We start from the raw sequence: 23,412 nt of genomic DNA on the forward strand, positions 1-23,412 counted from the left end.
CACTCTTTATATTTTTACAAAATGCGAAAAATACCAACTATTTGGCATTTAGAAGTGGGAGTTAATACCAAACACAATGTAAAAACAACGGTTAGCTAATAGCCTAATGCCTACCAAAATTTCCACTTCGAAGGATGATCTTCCCCTTTTACACAAAATTTGTTTTTGCCAAATGAATCATTGCGTGCGTCACATGTTAGAAATATGGCTACCATAGTTTTCAAATCAAATAGTTCAAGAATATGTGCATGTGCATCACACGTGATTGTTTGCACTAAGGAAACTGACTAATAAAAAAATTAGGAAATTTCAAAAATATAATTTACACTGATAAGAGAGTTTTATTAATTTAAAAATTATTCAAAATATAAATAATAAAGACACTTGCGTTAAAAATTGCAAATAAAAACAACATGGTGTGTAGGACGGTCCAATAAGTAATTATCCTTCCAAAAAAAAAAAAAAAAGTATAAAGTAATTATAGGTTATGGCTTGAAATGGGCAATTTGTCTCTTGTAAATGGCATGAGCCGGCACCTTAATTTCAATTTGCTAATAATAAAAATCAATTTGACCAAAACGACATGGCGGTCCTAGCGTGCAATCCACGCTGGTAAGCTGCTTTTCATGTTATAGAAAACGTATATATATTTCTAAGAAAATGAGTGAGTAAACATATTTAAATAATTAATATATATATTCAGTGAAGATATTTCCATCTCTGCCACCTATCATATCTTCATCCACCACTCTTTCAATTTGATTCAATTGCTGTAGTAATTCTTGACCGTTCATTTTGGCTTTTGCAAGAGTTTGAACGTTTGCCCTTCCCTCCCATCAAGGAGGAAAATTAGAAATCAACCTAGCAAAAGGTCAAAATACACGTGCTCATCTGCTCATTTATAGTTGCATGACATAATAATTTTTTATTATATTTTAAAACTCTTAAAACATAGTACCTCCTTCGTAGAAATGCAAAGTTTCATAATTTTTTTTTCCAAATTTTTTCTCGTGCGCTAATTGAAGTTAGGTTTATGATTAATTTGTTATTCCAACACTTCCATCTATGAAATAAGACTATTGTGTTGTCTTTTTCTTTAGTGTTGAAAGTGGAAATATGCTCTTTCTATGCTTCATATGCAATGGCTTCAACATAATAAATAATTTTACCATTTATAGTGTGGTTTGAGATAATTGTATAAAAATAAAAAAAAAAAATCATTAAATAATTTTAATTTAAAAATTATAATTAATTAAATTATTATTTTATTAATTCCCTAAATAATTAATATTTAATATGGAGATATAATTTATTAATTCTCTAAATAATTAATAAACTATTTGTTGTGGAGATATGAATAAAGTTAGGGGAAAAAAAAATAATATTTCCTTAATATTTTAAAGTAATAAATGAAGTGGTCAAAAAAATTCTAAGACAACACTTCAAAAATCATGGAAATAATATTATATAAATTTAAAATTTAATTTAAGGCCTAGAGTGTTTTTTAAAAAATAAATTTATTAATTCTAACATGAAGGATATGACAATAACAAATTGATTTAGTATATACGTGCGTGAATTCAGTGCTCATCATGTCTATTTTATGAATTTTTTGATATATTAGGTAATAGTTTAGTTAAGTTTAACACATGAGTTTTTGGTATAAAAAGTTTTCAGTATATATTATTCTTATGTTATTTTACTTATCTTAATTATTAAGTATTAATATATTTTTATTTTCAAAAAAAAAAGTACTAATATATTTTTAAAATTTGTATTTTCAAAAATAAATTTTGAAAGTTATTGTTGTATTATATAATTAAATAAATTATGAGTAGATAATTAATTTTAAATTATTGATTAATTATTTTTATGTTTAGACACATAAAATTAAAGTATATAATATGGTGAAAATTTACATCGCTTATTTGTAATATTTGGAGTTCTGTTTTATTTATAATAAATAAGCCAAAAAACGATTTGATGTAGCTTCTATTTGTAAAATTTCTTACTGCTAATACGAATGATTTGAATAAAACATTCATTTATTTTAATATGATGTATCATTTTAATACTCACTTTTATTTTATGAATTTTTTTACATGTTTGGAGATAATATATATTAGATAAATAAATGAGTTTTTACTATAAATAGTTTTTAAAATAGCTTCTATTGTGATATATTCTATTGTGAAATATTGGAGCAAACTAATAATGTTTTTATATATATTAGCACATACCATTTTGTGTGGCTGCTAATTGAAAACTGAAAATTAGAATTTCTATTGCAATATTTTTACAAAGATAGACATTTTAAACTCATAATCACGATACTTTGAATCATCCTACCATTATTTTAAAAGTTTGATTTTTGAAAATTTTCATAATTGTTGTTAATTTTTTTAATTTTATTATAAAAATTTATGAATTATATTTTCATTATAACTATACCATATATTCACATGTTTTCCAATTTTAAGTGATGTGGCGATTAAATTAATACGGTGAGACCTATATTATTCACTTACGTGAATAATTTAAAAAGTCGAAGAATTTTATTATAGAGAGATAAACAAGTTCACATTAATGTTCCTCCTTTTATTCTTTATACAAAATTATCTTTCTTAATTAGAAAAATCGATTGCTGGATTCTTCGAATTATTTGTTGAGCCATAATTGGATAATCGAATTGGACAATCAGATTGCTAATTAATCAAATTTTTTTGCTTACTAATTGAATTACACGAATGAAGTAGAAATATTCAAAATAATTGTTTGATTATCATACAATTTTTGTTCCTTCTTTTCTTTACATTGCAATATTAGGTCAAAGATGAATTAATTGTTATGATCGTAGTCGAGTCCGCTAGGGTTCGAGCTATGTGCGTTTGTAGGTGAGCCTGCAAGCAAGATAGTAGCTTCGTGTGCTATTTTCTTTACTGCTGAAAATGGAAATATATATGTGCGTTTTAAATTATTCATGTAAAAATGGCTTCAATATAATGAAATTTAAAATTTAATCGTAGAACATAAATATAAAAAATATATTTTTCTTTACGAAATTCTTATAATATGAATGACATGATAGTAAGAAAATTGATTTAGCATGATATGTATCATTCTAATAATCACCGCTATTTGATTACATGAGTTTTTGCTATAATAAATTTGAAATTAATATTATTATCATATCTTTTATTTTGAGATATTGGAGTAAATTAATAAAACTTTTAATTTGGATGGTCATGTGCCATTTATTTAGCTAAATGTTGAAAACTAAAATTTAAGATTTGAGAATATAAAATTTATAATTTTGAGATATTTAAATTATGCTCCATCATTGAAATAATTTGTAAGTCACTTCAATTATATGTTTCAAATCTTAGCACAATACAATGCTATCTACTAAAAGTTAAATATTATAAATATAATACCATATGTTTAATTTAACGGTGTAAAACTGAAAATTAAAATTCGGATTATAAAATCTCTTTCGCTTGAAAGCTTAAAAGCTTGAAACATAGGTCAAAGGGAGCGAGACATTTTTACTGCTACGAAATTCGTCTTAGCATATGTGTTTTCATAATTTTATTTTTTTAATTTTATAAAGTAATTGGACTAAGTGATCTTATTATAGAAATTCATCTCTAGAGATTGTAATTTGTTTGAGTGTCAGAAATATCTACAAGCATACAGATGTTTTAAGTGAAAGAGATCTATTCGTGGGCTTTAGAATTGCGCTTGAATGTGAATAAGTATTTGTATATATGTACAATTATGATAATAAATTGGCCACAATAAAGGAAAAAAAAAAAAAGCAAAGCATAATAATTGGATTGCAATTAAATGATATTAACTCAATTTAAAATTTTAATTATAATAATAGATAATTTGTTGACAGGACTTTTTTTTTTTTTTTTTGGAAAAAAAAAATCATTTTGGCTCACCAGTTTGCCATATTTTGCCCCAAGTAGGAAAAATAAAAAAAAAAACCTAACGTGTTCTCACAAAGAAAAATAAATAAATAAATTATTATTCATCTCTACCATTTTCAATCTATGAAAAATTGGGATTATGATGGAATTATTTTATTTTATTTTTAAATTCAATATGTCATTATAAAGTGTAAATTTTTTTTATTAAAAAAAAATAAAGTACTGAGTTAAGATATAAATTTTAGACATGACTTTAAGAATATTTTTATTAAAACTTTAATATTTAAATATTTGATTCAAATATATTATATATCGGGATTGGGACAAGATCAACAATAAATGTTGAGATCATTATGGATAAGTTTCGAGTTAAATTGTTATCCCATAAATCAGATTACACGCTTTGCCTGAGGTGATAAAATTTTTATTTTAAAACTCTTAAAATAAATATTTTTTATTAAAAAATAGATTTATTTTAAAACTATAGTTGTTTTTTTATATTAAAAGTACATGCTGAATTTATGTATTTAGCAAACTCACTTCAATTTCATGAATTTTTTTAACATATTAGGCGAAATATAACCAAAACAAATATCCGAATTTTCACTATAAGAAGTCTCAAAAAGTTTCTCTTATAATATTTTTTTTTTTTTTGAAATATTGGAGCAAACTAATAAATTTTTTTAGCTATATAAATATATGACAATTTGTTTGGTCAATAATTAAAAACTGGAATTATATTAACAAGAACCTAGAAGTAGACCTTCCATGAGTGATTTTTAATAACGATGTATCCATTCTTTCTGATAGATTCAGCTTGTTCTGGGTAAGTTTTTGAAGTTCCAGCGTCAACTTTCAGAGTCAAAGTGATGTTTTTCATCCTGACATTGTTTCAAAGAATTCGTTGATATGGATAAATCACCATCAAAATAATATTAATTGACTCAGAACGTCCAGGCGTCCTATTTTCTTAAGATTTTTCTCCATTTTCCATTTCGGAATATTTTTGGAGGCTTGTTCATTCATCAAACACCATTATGTTTAAATGGATTTGCCTTTCACTCACCTAAAACTATAGATATTTACAGATCTAGTCGTCTTATTTGGATTTATGGCATGCCAATCATTAGACTGTCAAGATTATATTTCATTTTCACATATTGTGGAGGAGCATTCGAGTATGAAGGTTGAAGGTTTCACGCCATCTTTGAATTAAAGAGGAAAGATAATGACAGAAAAGTAGAAATAGAAAGGAAAATTAAGTGAAAAAAAAAATTATTTGAATAGAGGAGGAAAATGTTTATCTTCAATAGTTTATTATTAGGTGTTGTGCTCGAGCAACGTTGGGATTGATTGATTTTATAATTAAAGATATACGCGATATGTGATTATATAAATTTATAATACGTCTAGTATCAAAATAAAAAATTCATTTAGTATCATTTTAATACTCATTTTTATTTCTTTAATGGCAATAAGTTAGACAAATATATGAGTTTTTACTATAAAAAGTTTTCAGATAGCTTCTGTTGTGATATATTTAATTGTGAAATATTGAAGCAAATTAATAAATATTTTCGATATAAATTATCACATGTCATTTTGTGTGGCTACTAATTGAAAACTGAAAATTAGAATTTGTATTGTCATATTTAAGAAATATAAGGATTTTAAACTCATAATCACAACACTCTAAGTCATCCTACCATTATTTAAAGAAAGCTTGAATTTTCACATTTTTCATGATTGTGGTTCATTGTAAATTATATTTTCATTATAATTATAGTATATATTCACCTGTTTTTCGATTTTAAGTTATTAAATTAAAATAGTGACGCTTACATTTTTCACTTACATAAATAATTCAAAAAATAAATCAGAGAATTGTATTCCAGAGAGATAAATAAATTCAAATTAATGTTTCTCCATTTATTCTTCGTACCAAATCATTTTTCTTAATTAGTAGAATCTATTGGTAAATTTTTGGAACTATTTGTTGAACCATAATTAAATAATTGAACCGTACAATTTGATCACTAATGAATCAGATTTTTTTGCTTGCTAATTGATGTACATGAATAAAGTAGAACTATTCTTAATAATATGAATGATGTGACAGTAAACAAATTGTGATATGAATTTTTTTAACATATTAAATGAAAATATAACTAAAAATAAATATATGAATTTTTTATATAAAAAGGTCTCAAAAAGTTCCTGTTGTGATATTTTTTATTTTGAAATATCGGAGCAGACTATAAATTTTTTTAGTTATGGTAACATATCACAATTTGTTTGGTCAATAATTAAAAACTGAAATTTAGTATTTCAGTTGTATTTCCTTAGAATTAACATTGAATCTAAAATTTAAAAATCAAATACCATGAATTTTACAAAGATTCAAAAATTTAAATGTCCTAAAAATTTTTAAAAATTCAAATAATACAGTATTTCTATAAAACTACCCAATCAAATTAAATTCTTCGTTCAAAGCTAAAAATGATCATTATCTTCTTCATCAACAACAAGTCAGATCCACGTTCTCCAATAAATTCATAGCTAGCACCTCTCTTTCATTATTTCTTTCGAAATATTCATTTTCGCCTCTCTTTCTTTGTAATCATCTCTCTAAGGTTTCTCTGTTTTGATTCCATTAAAATCTTTCTTTTCATTGTATAATTTTCTTTTTATTTTATACTGTTATTAATGTCTCTTTGTTTTTGTATTTTCAATTAAATTTTCTCTCTCGTACATTTTCATTAAATTATTAAATAAATTTTCAGTTCATGATCTACTTATTGTAAAATTTATTTCAACGTGCGAGTATAAAATTAAAAAGAATAAATATTCAAAATATTTTAGGCTGCCATTTTGAACCTTTTTTTCCAATAAGAATAAAGGAATAAATAATATTAACTACAAGCGTTGTAGCATTAAATATTACGCTTCTCTTAACGCTCGAAAAGAAAATTAACAACATAAATACATTAATAGCAAAAGGAAATTTATTTTTCTATGCAACATTTAGAAATCCAATAGAGATAATTTTTTTTTTTTTTTATGGAAATTAAAATAGGAAAGAGTGTTCAAGGACATTTGGGACCTCCTCTCTTGGTCTTCCAATTATTGTAACAAGGGCAGGATTGTTTGTTACCATAAGTGCCTTCAGGCACACACAAGCACTTTGCACAGCATTTCTGGCAAAAGAACAAACATGGTTTCTTGTATTGTGTCTTCGAGCATCTTGTACTGCAACGTGGCGCACATTCTGTGGTGTGTTTAACCCCAATAAATTAATCAACATCAACAAAAATAATATTACCTAATTTATATTTTTAAGGATATTCTAATTAGATTTAGAAACTCTTTGGCAACAACATTTTAAATAGAGTTTAGTATTTTTGACATTAATCACCTGTAATTCTTTTAATGTTTGATGAAATGTTAGTAAAATAGCCAATGCCTACTAGGATTGTGTTCGAAAATAACTTTTTAAGTCGCTTTTGTCAAAACATTAACCGCTATTTTTTTATAGTATTGATAATATATGTTTGAATTAACTTTTAAAGGTTAAGGTAGCGTTTTATAAAAAGTTAATTTATTTTAGCATTTAGCATATTATAAAAAATTATTGAAACAGCTAACCGGTAAATGCTTACCAAAACAACAAAAAACAGACCCTAAGACTACTAATAATTACTAAAACCTTTAATAACTAGTAAAACAATTAATTTTAACGTAGCAAGCCTTAGACTTGAGATCCGTCAAATTTTTACATGATTCTAATTAATATGATTTAATTAATTACCTTGAGGATGGAGGCTGCCTTCAGTAGTGCCGTGCTAAAAATTTCAAGAAAGCAAAATATATTATATCAGTAAAAAAGAGTTTAATTTTTATTTCAGAAAAAATATATATATATATATAGATAGATAGGGTTAAATATTTTTGGGTTCCTAAATTATGACTAAATTAATATTTACGTCTCTCAATATTTGAGTAATTATTTTGAATGACCTAAATAATGCTGCCGTTACACATGAGGTCATTCCATTCAAATTACTACATTTTTCCGTTTATGTAGGCTAAAAAATGAATAATTAGTCAAACATTGAGAGATCTAAGTGTTATTTTTTTTTTTCATAATTTAAGGACCAAAAAATATTTAATCCTTTACTTAATATTCGCTTCTTCAGCCCATATAAATGGAGAAAGATAGGAATTTGGATGGAAGAACCTCAGCGTAATGGCAGCATTATTTAGATCATTCAAAATAATTATTTAAATATTGAGAGACTTAAATATTAATTTGGTCATAATTTAGGTACTCCAAAATATTTAACCATATATACATATGGATATTTTTAAATATCTCACAGTGGGATTGTCGTGATTGTGGTTTGGCTGTGGCTGTGGCTGTGGCTGTGGACTTGGGACCTCAGTGATGTTAGCCTGCAAGCCACAAAAAAGTCGAGTCATTTCAATAGTTAGGCCCAATAATTATTCGAGAAAGCCCATAAATGACTTAAAACGATTTTCGAAACAACTAAAAGGCTCTATTATACTGTTTTGAATTAGCCCATTTGACTGTAATTTTATAAGACATTCCTCTTCCTTTTTAAAATTTTTAATATATATATAACATGGTAATTTTTGATTAAAAAAATTGAGGGTTATTTATAACCATGTTGGACATGTTTTTTATTTTTGCTATGCAGTTGTATGAATAGATAAGTTTATAATTGAATGTTTGTATTATTATTTTTTTTTTAAATTATACTCAGAGTATTTATGATTGATTGGACTCACCACAATGTTGAATTAGACATATTGTGACTTTTTTTTTTTTTTTTAAATATTGTGACTCTCTTTAATATATAAAACCTATTTAATTGAAGGAAATTTGTGGTGTGTATTAACAAAATTAATTAATTAATTAACTTCCTTCCAAAAAAAAAAGAAATTAATTAATTAACTAAAAATTCCTATAGGCATGAACATGTCCAGACAAAATTCAAAGTAGCAAATAGGACAAAAGGTTTAATTCCAAAAGCATAAAAAGATTCCAATAGATTATTAATAATTTGTCAATCATTATATTGTCATCCAAAAGAACCTTATGATGATATAAGAGTTGCATGGTCCTTATTTTACCCATTTTTCAGATTTAAATAAATAATAGGTGTTGAATAAAAATTTTAAAAAATAAAATTTCAATTCTTTAATAAATTTAAATTAACATATAAACGATTTTAAATGCAAAAACTGTAATCATTCACGTTCAAAATCAATGAATTTATAACGAAATTAATCAATAATATTCTTAAAAACTATTTTTAGAAATTGTTTTACATTTCTAATCATATTTTTTTTCATATAAAGAATTTTAATCTTAGTATACATAAGTTGATAATTTAAACTTCGTTCCATGTTTAACATAAGTTCATAACGCCAATTGATAGACTTAGAAAAATTAAGGAGAATTTATTAAGGAAAATAATAATCCATATATATATATATATATATAAAGAAAAAAAAAGATATATGAACAGTCCTGGATATCATATTGGAAAATCATGCAATTTTCCAACTAATCAAAATCTGACTGCTATAAAAATGTTATTTTTTACATATAAATTTAAAGTGAAATAATCAGGGATTAATCAAGATTAATAATCACTGCCAAACCTCTGAATGACAAAAAATTAATTTCTTTAGTGGTTCTGGTTAATTAAGGAAGCAAGAAGAAGAAGAAAAATAAAAATAAAATTAAACTTACATTGTTCTGAACTACGGTAAGAAACATTAAAACAAGAACAGACATGGCAATGCTTGCTTTCTTCATCTTCGCGTATCTTAAGAAAAGACAATGGCTTGGAAACAATAGCAGAGCCACAAGCTACGAGTGAGGAAGAGAAAGAGAGGGAAAGGGTAGAGATGTGAGAATTAATGTATGGTTGACAAGGCACTTATTAAAGGGTATTTATAGGCACACAAATGTTATATGTTGTCAACTTGAGTTAAGTTTATGTATGTCTTATGCGCAAAGAATTTTCCATTTGCTTTTTTTTTTTTTTTTTTCTAACTTTAATTTATGAAATTCTACTAAATTGTGTTTAAAACTTAAAAATTTATAGCTATAAACGTGGAGCGGAGCTCAACTTTGTTCGAGCTCGAATTTGAATTTCAAAAATTGAGCTGCAAATTTGAAAAAAAAAATAGTGATTCATTTACAAAGTTGAACTCACAGTGCAAGTTCAATTCGTTTATTGAATGAGTTTGATAAATAGTATTGAGCTCCGGCTCGTAAAGTTTATAAAAAAAAAGAATTTTAAATGATTGATTAACATTAATCCTACCTACATGATTTACTATACACTATCCAATATTATAAATTGCTCTTCTTGTGCGGAGATATGCAATGCAAGCTTAACTTTCATGCATGGTTCCTTTCTTTCAATTATCCTAACAGATATACGTGGAAGATTACTACATCGATAGATAAGCAGATAAAGAGAGAGAAATGCTCCATACGTGTGAGGTGTCATCAAGAAAAGTAATTTTCATGGGCTAGTATTGATTTCCATATCTTCTTCTCTGATTCTAAAGCATGTGAAACTGAAACAGATAGCTAGCTTGAAAAAACCAAACTTACATGTGCACTCACATGTTGCCTTTAGGTTAGTTTCTCTTTCTGAAAGGGACCCTTTTAGTCTGATACCCAACAGACAAAAAATAAATAAATAAATAAATAAAAATTACAAAGCGATGGATTTGCCACCAAGTTGTATCAGTTAGTTTTCTTTTCTTTTCTTTTTTTGTCTTTTAAATTGTGATAATGAATTTATATACTTATTAAAATTAGAACCGTAAATGAGTCGATCCACTCTCAAACTATTCGATATTCAACTCGATAAAAATACAAACTTGTTAATAAATTTTTCACCAGTTGAACTCAAATTCAATAGAGCTTTGCTCAACTCCACGAAAACCCTACCCAGAAACCTTTAGTTTGTTTCTATTTATTTTTGTATTGAAGAGGAGACAAAGGCAATAATGCAAGAGACCTTTCTTGCTTTAGTGTCTCCATATACCATATATTCCGATTCCCGTGACCTTATTATTTTTGTATTCTTGCTATTAATTTATCTCTTTCTTTTTGTTTTATTGGGAATTTAAGAGTGGGAGAGAGGTGCTAAGTTAGATGTTCAGTTGGTTGGTTATGTTAGTTTCTTCTTCTCGTGAACTTGGTTGTTTGTTTGTTTGTTAGTTTGTGTCAGAAAGAACATATTGTTAGGGTTAGGTTTTCTTTTTTCTTTTAGCTTCTATTGCTGGTTCTGTTTCTTCTTTGATTTATAAAGGATAACATGGCTACAACCTACAGCTGAGTAGACACCTGGTTGAAGAATATTACCAGACCACATTGGATTTCCTTACATATATATGTGTGTATTTGGCTTGTTATTGGGAAAGAATCAACTTTTTTTTATTAAGGAAATAATGGAAAATAATGCTTTAGGCAATGTTTGGATATAGACTTTAAAGATGTATGGAATTTGACAAAATTTCAATTTCATTTCAGAAACCATTAGAATGAAGGATTGTAGTTCATAAGAGACAATCCATAAATTTATCTTATTGATGCATATAAGATAGTTATAAATCATAATTGAATATATGATAAGACTTACTGCACTTAGAATGCTTTTGCTTGAGTTAATTCATGCAGTTAATAATTATTTAATATTCAACACTTAGGTTGTATCAAAAGTCCCGAATAGCTATTGATTTATCAACTATATTTTGATTTAAATATTATTCTATTTGCCTTCATTAACATCAAAAAAATAATTATTAATAAAATTTTCAAATTAGTATTTTTATGGTTATTTTATTTATAGTTATTTAAAATAACAAATTTTGTTAATTCTTAATTAAAAGTTCAATTACTATTTTCATTTCATATAATAAATTAGAATAAATATATATATATTTACTTTAAAAATAAAAAACATATACATTATACATCATAATATATATATATAAAAAAATTGTATCATGCCAATTAGGCAATGGTCTGGATGGTCTTCTCTCATTTCACTTATGTGAAGAGTGGAAAGTCTCAAATTCAAATTATCTCCATCACAGATCACTATTTTGTGGAGACTTCCCAATTCCCATTTCAACTTCTTTTAGACAAGACTTGGACAAATGTTTAGAGTCTTTAGACTTAATAGTCGAACCGAACCAAATTCAAACACAATCTTGGCAAATGATGGTAACTTTACTAGTAATTGTACTGCAATTTAAATGCAAATTAAGTAACAAGAGCAACTCTTCAATGGTTAAAGACAGTCATATTTATATAATGTGTATATAATAATTAGGCCAATCCAACTATTGCAATTTTCTTCCTACAGAAAAGTTCGGTTCTGCTAGCTCAGTCATAATCACGATATAACTTCTTCCAGCTTGAAACCAAATTTCTGCTGAAACAAAAAGATTGGCCGTGGAGGGGTTACCTGTTCCAGGTTTGGCCACCAGATCATTTTGGCTCAACTAAGAACAAACAAATACACTTGCAAAGAGGTGCATTACCACCTGCCAACATCTATCCAGCCTAATAACAACCCACCAAAACTCATCTAATTCTAAATATGAGAAACCAACTAACTTAGGGTGGCCTTCAGAGCAGCTAGGACTTGTCTCTACATAGCACTCATTTTCATGACTTAAATTACACTATCCTTTCAGCACAACATACAAACTTCAGATAAATTATGCAGCACGGTTTGTTCTGAATCATGTAATAAAAGAAACACGTTAATCCAACCCCTGTTTGTTGCTGAAAAAATGCCCTCGGTGTAGGATTTTCTCCAATTATATCATCTTCCATTCCGAACCTCTATGTTTTGCCATTACAAGGATGGAATCCAGCACTCTGACCTAGCAGAAGCATTGATTTAAAAACGATCTTCCAATCTTGATATAATCCCAATGAACTGTTAACTGAAATAATTACTCCTTCATATTTCGAGTACCTGAAAACCAGATTGGCAATGGATTAACGAAACCTCATTGCAAGCGAATGCTACTACAGAATCAAGAGAAGCTGTTGTACAAGAAACGAACTGACCAGAAAAGAAATTAATGGAAGAATATGATTCAGCTGAAGAAGATACATTGGCCACCAAATCCGAAACTTTCTTCTCATTTTCTTTTCAATTTCAGTAGCTTCCTGCAAAATCAACACAGCAATCCAAAACCATCAACGCTCTAACTGGGCTTACTTGGGCTTAGCCCAATCAATTAGCTAGCCCTTCCTGGATTTATTATTTGAACAATGTCGGACTCCTAAGAAGTATATTTTATTCAAATTATTTTTAAAAAATAATTTGTTTAACGACATTAAAATGTTACAATTATAAAAAAAATGATTAATATAAAAACTAAAATTATTAGAAAATAGAAATATTATGTTTAAAATTAATCTTCAATTCAGAACCAACCACTTGTAGCGTGATTCATTTTGATGGGTTTATGTTTATATTTTTATAGATTTAAATTTTCTTAAAGATAAATTATTCTTAAACATAACTTGCACTAAATTAAATGAACCATATATATCAGATATTAATTAAAAAAGTAAATTAAGTAAAATAAAAAGAAAATAACTTACCAACTAATAAAAACGATGGGCAACGGGTGATGTTACAATTAGAAAAGAACTGAACAAAAATAGGATAAAGAGAGGAACAGCCCTTTGCTTTGAAGTGAAAGAAGTCGTGTCGTTTTAATTTTTAAATTTGTTCTTGCTGTTTAAAGTTCTGACAGGTTGATTTTTGAAGCAACTGATTCTGAATTTTGTCTGGGCAATGTCGTTTTGTGGGATCCAACAAGTAGTGATAGAAAACTGCATTTCTAAGAGCTTTCATTTTCCGTTTTCTATATTCCAATGTAAAGATCTTTGGCTTTCGTATAATATTGTCAACGATGAAGTAACAAGCTTTAAAATACTAAATCATGTCCCTAAAGAAAAGTGACATTTGTGCTAGATATTTTAAGAGTGACTTTCTATTTAAATATATATGTAATACAGAAATGATATGAGTCTTCGACTCGTTCTTGGACGGGAGATCTTGTTTAAAATATATATAGCTATTGTATATATATATATATATATATATATATATATATATATATATATATATATATATATATATATATATATATATATTATAATTATTGTATTTATGGACAAGTACTGTATCTATGGGATCTATACCAGCTGAAAAAAAAAAAATTAAAATGCTCGTTAAGGCGAGTCCAACGTTGTATCAACGTTCTAACATTCTATTTCTATATTGCATCGTTTTATATTTTTATTTTTATTTTTGAAATTTAATTATATAATCTTTTGATTTCTAATCTTTTCCCTTTTCATGCTTTTTTTTATTAATATAAATCACTACCATTTTAGTATATCTCTTTTAGATGTAAATTTATTTTTATTTGCAAATTTTTTTAGTGTTAAATTATAGTACGGTCAATATTGTTTGAAAAATATAACTAATTTATCCTTGTGTATTTGAAAATAGATTAAATTTTTTATATATTTTGCTTTTATTACCAAATTTTTGTATCTTTTCTGATAAGTATATTATGAAATGATGAAAATATCTTTTTTATCTATTCTCATTTTGGTACATTTTTAAAAATATAGTGACACGTTAATTGTATTTTTCGAATCACAATGACCATATTATAATTTTTTCAAAATTATAATTTTAATATATCTCATTTTTTAGAAGCTTAAAGATTGTTTCTTAACTATAATTATTCAAATACTTCTTGATGTATTCATATTAGATTTTTTATTTATTATATAAATAATTTATTTTTCTAACTTAAATATATTGTCACCCCAGTTTTAAAATCCACTTGAGCTTTATAATGGGACCCACAAAATCAACTTGAGTTAATTTAACTCAAATTTTTAAAATTTAAGAAACACGTCGTTTTGATTTTGAAAAATAAAATCCCTAATTTCCTTGACAGCTCAATCAGCTTGTTTTTCTTCCTTGCTACCTCGATAATCTCCTCTGTATCAAATTCGAATTTCTTCTTCTCCGTTCCCCTCTCTCTTTAATATCGTCGTCTCTCCCAAACTCAATGCACAATAGTAGTAAATGAGCTTGTGAGTTGTATAGCAACTGGCCAATAACAATTTGTTTTTAAATAATTGTCCTTTTCCTTTATGTATTTGAGCTTCGATTAATCACACCCAGGTTTATTTGAACTTGTGAGTTTTTAACTTTTTATTTTCTTTGTGAGGTTAGAGGTGTGTTTTTGGCTATTTGGGTTTTTTTTTTTTTCTCTCTCTCTCTTTCTCTCTATCTATATGACTCATTACCAATAGTTTCTTTTTCATAGTCATGCAATTGCTTCCTCTGCATTTCGTTTTCTTAGTGTGAAAATTTATGGAATTTTATGTATTTTTGCACCCTATATTTTTTGTCGATTTCAATAATCGAAAATAATTAATTTCTAAGTTTTATTTTGCGTATGCTTATCTAACAATTAAAAATATAGTATAAGTAAAATAAATTGCAAAGTAATTACTAATTCCTATTGATTATCAGTTCTCATAAATATAAATCAAGTCATGTCATAGTCCTAAATGAGTATTCATTCAAAAGTAAATATTACTTTTGTCCTATGAAAATAGGTTTCATTTCTTTTTTTCATTTATCCTAAATCACACTTCAATTTTTTGTTTTAGAACAAGGATCTTTATAGTTTCCTATTTTATCTGGATTTAATATGCATTATATTATGAGATATTTTACTGTATTACTATTATCAAATCTTAAAACAATTAAAGTAATTTTTATCCACTCAACTACTTTCATAATTAATGTTTAATCTGGGAATTTTGGAAAATAAGTACGAAAAATTATATTTTAATCATATTAATTATATATTTTTATAAAAATACAGGGGTCAGTGGAATAAATATTTTCCTTCCTAATTATTGTTATTATTATTATTTAAACTGATCCTTCCTAATTAATTTGTATGGTACTACGAGGGATGTTTGGATTTTGCTTAGGGTGAGGCTCATATTATTATATGTCTTTGCCTAACCGACCAACAAGCGCATGTGGCAAACGCGAACAATCAGGTGTTGGGTTACCTAATTTGGGCCCCACATTTTAGAACGTGTCATCATCAAAATTCTAAATCGTGGCCGTTTATTATAAATTAATGAAAAACAGTAAATGTCGCTAATATCTACGGTGATTTAATTAGCTTTTTTTATATAGGAAGGTCAATTTAAGCTCACATGGATGGGACCCGTTGCATTATTAACTAACGGATAAGATTTTATAGTATATATAATGTTAACGAATGGTTTAATGTCTTACTTATCTTAATTAATGCTTGCAAAATTGCTCTGTTTTGTGGGTCCCACTACATATTTCTTAGTAATTTTTATAAAATTGGATTACGTGTTTTTTAATTTTACGTCGGAGACAACAACTTTTGAAGGGCATTTGATTTTGAAGTCTCACTCGAAACTGATTTGGTATGAAAATTCTACTTTTCCAATAAAATTGAATTCTTGAATTTGTTAGTCTTATCTCTTCCCTTTCAAATGATTGAACAAGTTGGACCCTTATAGAAAATAATATATTCAAACATATAATTAAATTAATATCAGTAATATATATATATATATATATATATATATATATATATATAAACATTTTATTTACAAGTGTTTAAATAATTCCATGCATTTCAACAAATATATTTATCATTATATATAAAATAATTATTGTTGTCATTTATATTAACAAATTCCATAATTTTGATTGTTTTGATTTTTGGATTAAGTTAAATTATAAGTCCATAGTATACAAAACTACACAATAATTATGGTTTAACTATATTAATTAAATTTTTATTTACGTGGATGTCAAGGTAATTCTATTTTTATAGAATATAGAAAATAACAATAATAATTACAAAAAACTATTATTGTCATTTTGACTATAGAAAACCTATCATTCAATTTCACGAATTAATTCAATTATATTATTTCATCTAAAAATTATTACATGCTATTATTTCTCCCGGAAAAAAAATTATTCCATGCGTTTCTCACGATGTTCTTGTGCTTAAATTATCATATAATAACTGTACACGCCTAAGTTTAGCTATTTACAATTTTACATTTAACAAAATAATAATAATAATAATAATAACGACAATGAAATGTCAACCAGTCAACAGGAGACCACAACCGCGTATATGACCGGCTAATGACCGACTACTGAGAAGAACCCGCAGGCCGTACAGTAGCATGTCCGTAAAGTAAAGGGGCTGCTAAGCACATCCGAACCTCGGCCGCGTTATTCCGAAGCTGCTAGGCTCGGACAGGCCCGCTATAAATACGCGCTTATCTCGCTCTTTGCTTTTCACGTTCGTATCGTACGTTGAATGGTGCTAATCAGAGTTCTGTAATCAACACACAGACATTTTTTCTTCGCGTAAGGTATCCAATTTAACTCTGATCCGTTTTCTGATAGTTCGATTCAACGGTTTAGTATATGATTTCTGGTTTTGGTATCTGTTTTGTTTAGATCTGTTTATCTGTTGAATTTTGAGAGGATTTCTTTTGAAATTATTGTGTTTGGTTTCTGAGAAAGTCAGGAGAGATCGAAGAAACTACACGGAAAATGAAATGAAACTGAACGAAAATTTCGCAGAAAAGAATGGAAGAGAGAACTTGAGATCGAATTTCCTCTTCTTTCTATTCTGACTTAGTTTCGTTTTGCTTCGTTTTCTCAGAGATCAAACGATTGATCGGTTCTATATTCTTGATCTGTGGCTCGATAAGATCGTATCATGCGATCGATATTCGTTTTTCCTGTTCAAAAATTGTTTATTGTTATATTGCGAACGGGATTAACCTTTTTGTGATTTAATGGAACTTGATTCTGATTATTAGCGTAGTTGTGTAGATTGAAGATGTGAGTCAGTATTTATTCAATGATCAGACATTTTCCTTATATGACCTTAATAATTTGATTGACTTGGAAATTACACTTTGTTTTACAATGATCGGATCAATTTAGTTTTATATGTGACCTGATCATTTGTTTAGAGCTTTTTCTGATGATCTTATCTTCTTATTTTGTTTTGTATTGTTGGTAATTAGGTTGATCTTTGTAAGTTCAATGTTCTATAGGTTGATCTTTGTAATTCTTGTGAACACTGATAGCTTCATGTTTGATTTGGGGTTTATGATTGACTAATGTAATATCTACATTATCAATGGATCTCAAGCTCTGATTTGGTTATGTGATTGGCTAAGATTATTTTTATTATATTGGGTGTTGATCTGCTGTAGCATGAATAAATTGAAGCCTTCTAGTAATTTTCATTGAGCAAAACAGTACTTGGTTACTTTAGCTAGGGTATAAAAGGATGATCTGAACAAATCATAATGGTTTTAATGTTTGAGAAGAAAAAGGTTGTTTTGTGAATGAAATGGATTACATAGTTCTGTGGTGAGCCTAGTTTGTGGAAATGATTTGCATGATTCAACGTTTCTGATCTAGTTATATTTGGTTTGCAGAGTAAAAAGGAGAACAAGACTTAGTTGAAACAGATGGCACTAGTTTCAGGAGGAAGATCAACTCTCAACCCAGATGCCCCACTCTTTATCCCTGCTGCATACCAGCAAGTAGAGGATTTCTCCCCAGAATGGTGGCAACTGGTTACAACTTCAACATGGTATCGAGATTACTGGCTCAGTCAGCATCAAGATGAGGAAGGCTTCTATGACAATGCTGAGGATGACAGCTATGATGCCTGTGATGTAGCTGACTTACTTCCAGATACTTTTGATCTTGATGCTGGCGAAGATTTCTCCACTCTGGAAGTTCAATTTCAGGAGTTTGTGGAATCTTATCAAACTGATGTAGATAGCAGATCACCTCCTTCCAATGGTATGATTCAACCTTTTCTGCAAATCTTGGGCACGAGTATTTAGAATATGTAGACACTACAAGTCCAACGCATTAGCCTCTCTATGAAAATTGATATAATGTTTTTGTATTTTATAGGCTTTCAAATTGAAGCTGAGGCACCCAAGAGGGATGAAACAGCTCCAGCAGCCAAGTATATTTAATACAAAGTGCGGCCCGCAGTATTTGCTGGAAGGGCTAACTCTCTCAAGTTGCAGTTATCCCCTCAACTGAGTAGACTAGTTTAGTTTCTGCTTTTCTGTAAGTGCTGTACAGAGCAAGGTTGCAAACTTGTGTCACTCCTTGTTCATTCCCATTTCTCTGTTTTCACTTAACCAAAGGAATCTCTAAAAAAAATGTAAAAAAGTAAAATGTAAAATTTTAGCAAGAGAAGAAGTTATTATATATATATATATATATATTTCTTTTGCGTTATCTTTGAATTTTATCTGTTAAATTAATTTATTGATTTAAATGTTAAAGAAGAGTCTTTGAAACAACCCTGCAGACTTTGTATTAGGGGTGTAAACAAGCATAGCCAAGCTCGAACTTGCCAGGCTCGAAGCTCGCTCAATAGGATTTAGTTCGGCTTGAAATTCAACGAGCTTGAAAATTCAAAGAGCCTGAAAATTTAGACTCGGGCTTGGTTCGATGAAAGCTCAAGGTCGATTCGAGATTCGAGTTTAATTTGAAAAATTTTAAGTTCAAATTTAGCTTGAGTAGATCTAAAACATATATATATATATATATATATATATATATATATATATATATATAAAAGCTCGATGAGCTTTTGAGTGGAAAGTTATTAGGCTCGTTTTTGGCTCTATTTGAGTAGAATTTTTTTTCGAGCGTAGCCCAACTCATTTAAAAAAGTTATTGGAAGGAATTATTCATAATTATAACTTACATAGTCTTTTATAAATCAGTTAATACAATTAATGAAAGTCTTTCCCACGTCAAAGTAGGTGAATGTCTAGCCACACTAATTTCTCAAAATAGCTTAACTACAATGTATCTTACAAAAGGAAGTGTGATTAAGAATTTCTAATTGGAAGGCATCATAATTACAAAGGTTAAACGATTAGGTTAGTTTCTTTCACTTTACTCTTTCGGGTTAACTCCAGCAGTAGCAAGTAATCACTTCCTTAACTTTGGTTAAGTCAAGGAGTAATCATTTTAACTCTCTATGACAATTGGCAGTGTAGCACAAAGGCATAGTATAAATTTTTTTGAATTCCTTAATGATTATATCAAAATATTTCAATCCATGTATTTGATTTGAAAAAAAAAATAAATTAAATGTACAATATATTTGAATGATATATGTTCTAAAATAATTTGAAATTTATCATATCAAAGCTTTAAAATTTGATATAGCATTTATTTAAATCCAAATCTATAAATATTTGGCAATTCAAACAAAAAGGACTGCGAATTATTAAATCCGAATACAGCATGACAGAAGCTTTGGGAGTATTTTGCACGTTCCCAAATTAAGAATCACTAAATTTGATTGCTAAGTGCTAAGAGTGACCGGTTCATTTGAACCGGTCGTTCATGGCCACGAAGAGTGTAAATGAGACCTGAACCGGTTCCGATTCAATCGTTTCCAGCCAATCTCAGTCTCAGTAAAAGTTTACCAATTCTAGTTCCGATTCCAATTCGATAATTTGTTTTCAACTTTCTATTATTTTTTCCAATTTAAGACTAAACTGGTAGGTTTGAGATCATTTCTGGTTCGAAACCAACCTTCTTTCCACAATCAATGCCACCAAACAAAACTTAGAAGCTGCATAACCAGTCAAACAAAAGTTCATCTATCACTACAATTTCTGTTCTTTGGATAATAAATACAAAATCTGTTTTTATTACATGTTGCGATTTATAGCTTTAAGCCCAAACAAGTTGCAGAAAGGAAAAGAGAGAAACCAAAATCTTACCTATTCAAGCAAGCATTTTCTTATTTCTCTTTCATGTAGATACCCCTGAAAGAGATTCTGCATTCATCTCTTGAAGCTTTTTTCTCTTTTGTGATTCGAGTGTTGTTCCAGGAATTGAAGCATCTGTGAGCTTTGTTACTTTGGCCCCTCCTTTCTTTGCAAATGCATTGATTAGATTTGACTTACCTACATTTTGAGCCCCAATAACCCATACATGCCCTTGAGGACCAGCTAATTCCTTGACAATGACAACAAATTTCTCACGCCCAAATCCTTTCGAGCACTAACCAAATAAACTCCACTTAACTTAGGTGCACCTCCTGCTCTAGCTCTGTGCCTGACCCATCTATCTAATCTAGTAGGTGAAATTTGTGATGGGAGGAGATCAACCTTTGTACCTACAAGAACAAGTTTAGGCAACCTTTTACTAGCTTTAGATTCATTCTTGGCTCCTTCCAATGCCTTGAACAAGGACATTGCAGCTCATTTAGGAAATGAACCGTCAAAATCAACACAATCAACAATCATAATGACAATAGTAGCATGGACATTACCACTTGGTTTTATCAACATAGTAGCGATCAATCTATCAAAATCAAAATCAGGAATCAAAGTTTCAGCTGTTTGATTCTTAACATGTACATAATTCCTCAAAGAATGACACCAAGCACACATTGTAACCTCATCTTTTTCCTTTTTGGCCTCTCTAGCCATCCTCTTCTTCTCTGCTTTTGAAACTTTCTTTTGATCTTTTTTCTTCCTCTCCCTCTCTCTCTACTATTTCATCTGTAATATTATCATAACCAACACCAGCAAGAGCAAAACCATTCAAATCCAAATCATCATCTTCTTTTCCTAACATTGCTTCAAATTCATCAGAATCCCAATCGAACTTATCTCCCTCCTCCAAATTGTCTTTATTCCCATCACTTCCCTCAAATTTACCCTCAGTTCCATTCTCAAATTCCTCTTCTTCCTCTTCGAATTCTTCCTCAGACCCTTCAAACCCAATTTCAATATCCTCTTCATCTCTTTCAATGGTAATTTTTCTTTTTTGATAATAACCAGGAAGGTTCGGTTCTTTATATTGCATAAAAATCCCACAACCAGAGCAAATAGGTCCATATCTATCATCCTTCTTTCTTCGCTCACTCGAAACTAAGTCTCTACCTCGTTTTCGTGGCCCTATTTTAGCATAACTTTCCTGTTTCAACTCAACACTTGTTCGGTTCTTAACAGCTCAAGTAACAAAAGAGAGTCTCTTGTCGTGTGTTCTGGTCTCTAAACTCAAGCCTGAAATGGGTTTTAGTTTAGGCACCAAAATAAGTGAAAAGCTTTAGAAGAAGTGAAGATATAGAGAGACTTACCCGTGAAAATACTGTTAGCAGCTGATGTTTCTGGTAATTCACCATCATTGTTGACAAGTTTCAAGCTTAGCTTGCTTGCTGCAACTGTAGATAACAAAAATGCCATTCTTTTTTAATAATATCAAACCAAAAGAATTAGTAACTGGGTCAATCGAAAACCAGTTCAACTGTTTGGGTGGAGACTAAAACATATATATATTAGCAGTGGCAAAACTAGCAATTGGACATTTGTTTTCCCCTTTTTGTTAAAAGATGCATTAAAAAAAAAAAAAAAGATTCAAATAAAAATACAAAGGGCCCAACCGGGTTCGAACCGGTGACCTCTTGATCTGCAGTCAAATGCTCTACCACTGAGCTATGGACCCAATTTGAATGTTTCTTCTATAGTAAATTATTCATTATTGTAGTTTTGTCTATTTTTTTGGAATGATTTTTAATTTACTGCAAATATTTTAATATTTTAATATTTTAATATTTTAATATTTTTATTTTTTATATTTTTATATTTTAAATTAATAAATTATGATGTTTTAATTCTAATTTTCTTAAAGAGTATTTTTTTTTTTTTTCTACACAGTTGTGGTTTTCTCTATTATTATTGATTTATGGAGTGACTTTGTATCATTTCATTTTGCATCACTGTCACGACCCGATTCCATGGGCCGGACCGGCACTAGGGCCCAGGTAAGCTTAAGGCCCCCGAAGCCCGTAGTCAGCCTGAAACACTAGAATCTATTACCTCGGTATAAATTTCAACATTCAGCCCATATGATTATGAAAAATAAATCTCAATATTTTATTATTTCTCGGCCCAAGTTTATCTCCTACAACATTTCATAGTTCGGGCCCAATTTACAATACATCACATTCTAATATGGGTTTACCGGATTAATTTATCTATGTTAATACACGACTAAATATATGTAAATCTTACAACTGCGTAGTCACTAACTGTTTGGTATGCATGGCTTTTTATACACATAATTACATAGTAAAATAATTATGGAACTAGAAAAAATTTCTTTATTGCCCTGCGCCAAAGAAACATAGCCTAAATCGAATTAAAGAAAAACTTACTTCCTGAAAAAAAATCAAACAAGACATGTGAGTTTTCTAAGGAGTAATAATT

General features: G+C 28.5%; 2 protein-coding genes, 1 non-coding gene and 1 pseudogene across 5 annotated transcripts; 1 reads left to right on the plus strand and 3 right to left on the minus strand.

Moving 5' to 3' along the window:
- Positions 1-6,860: 6,860 nt before the first annotated feature.
- Positions 6,861-9,901, minus strand: LOC105645066 (Gibberellin-regulated family protein). The gene is made up of 4 exons (XM_012230575.4): positions 9,715-9,901; positions 8,313-8,387; positions 7,744-7,777; positions 6,861-7,203 (listed from the first exon to the last, which is right to left on the minus strand). The coding sequence occupies exons 1-4, from the start codon at positions 9,778-9,780 to the stop codon at positions 7,022-7,024; spliced, it is 357 nt and encodes a 118-aa protein (XP_012085965.1). The 5' UTR covers positions 9,781-9,901; the 3' UTR covers positions 6,861-7,021.
- A 7,435-nt stretch (positions 9,902-17,336) lies between these two features.
- ERD15 (dehydration-induced protein (ERD15)) lies at positions 17,337-19,408 on the plus strand. 2 transcript variants are annotated; one of them, XM_012230572.4, is made up of 3 exons: positions 17,337-17,496; positions 18,583-18,955; positions 19,073-19,408. In XM_012230572.4, exons 2-3 carry the CDS (start codon positions 18,616-18,618, stop codon positions 19,135-19,137), a joined length of 405 nt encoding a protein of 134 aa, XP_012085962.1. In that variant the 5' UTR covers positions 17,337-17,496; positions 18,583-18,615; the 3' UTR covers positions 19,138-19,408. The 2 variants fall into 2 exon arrangements, with proteins under 2 accessions (XP_012085962.1, XP_012085964.1); XM_012230574.4 differs by having other exon boundaries at positions 17,365-17,491.
- Positions 19,409-20,750: 1,342 nt separating this feature from the next.
- On the minus strand, positions 20,751-22,632 carry LOC149498031 (GTP-binding protein BRASSINAZOLE INSENSITIVE PALE GREEN 2, chloroplastic-like; annotated as a pseudogene). The gene is made up of 2 exons (XR_016319665.1): positions 22,284-22,632; positions 20,751-22,209 (listed from the first exon to the last, which is right to left on the minus strand). The product of XR_016319665.1 is annotated as a GTP-binding protein BRASSINAZOLE INSENSITIVE PALE GREEN 2, chloroplastic-like (transcript).
- Positions 22,577-22,648, minus strand: TRNAC-GCA (transfer RNA cysteine (anticodon GCA)). Its single transcript has one exon. It is a non-coding gene; the product is annotated as a tRNA-Cys (tRNA).
- Between the last annotated feature and the right edge of the window lie 764 nt (positions 22,649-23,412).

Source organism: Jatropha curcas, chromosome 2, assembly GCF_041381405.1.
Source record: "Jatropha curcas cultivar XTBG-Jc1 chromosome 2, XTBG_Jcur_1.0, whole genome shotgun sequence".
Lineage (NCBI taxonomy): Eukaryota > Viridiplantae > Streptophyta > Magnoliopsida > Malpighiales > Euphorbiaceae > Jatropha > Jatropha curcas.

Bases quoted from the DNA above. Each gene is read 5' to 3' on its own strand.
- LOC105645066 (XM_012230575.4), bottom strand. From the start codon at position 9,780: ATGAAGAAAGCAAGCATTGCCATGTCTGTTCTTGTTTTAATGTTTCTT. The intron at 8,388-9,714 runs GTAAGTTTAATT...TGTGGCTTGCAG, and splicing joins TTACCGTAGTTCAGAACAAT to GCTAACATCACTGAGGTCCC. The intron at 7,778-8,312 runs GTGAGATATTTA...TGAAATTTTTAG, and splicing joins ACAATCACGACAATCCCACT to CACGGCACTACTGAAGGCAG.
- ERD15 (XM_012230572.4), top strand. From the start codon at position 18,616: ATGGCACTAGTTTCAGGAGGAAGATCAACTCTCAACCCAGATGCCCCA. The intron at 18,956-19,072 runs GTATGATTCAAC...TGTATTTTATAG, and splicing joins CAGATCACCTCCTTCCAATG to GCTTTCAAATTGAAGCTGAG.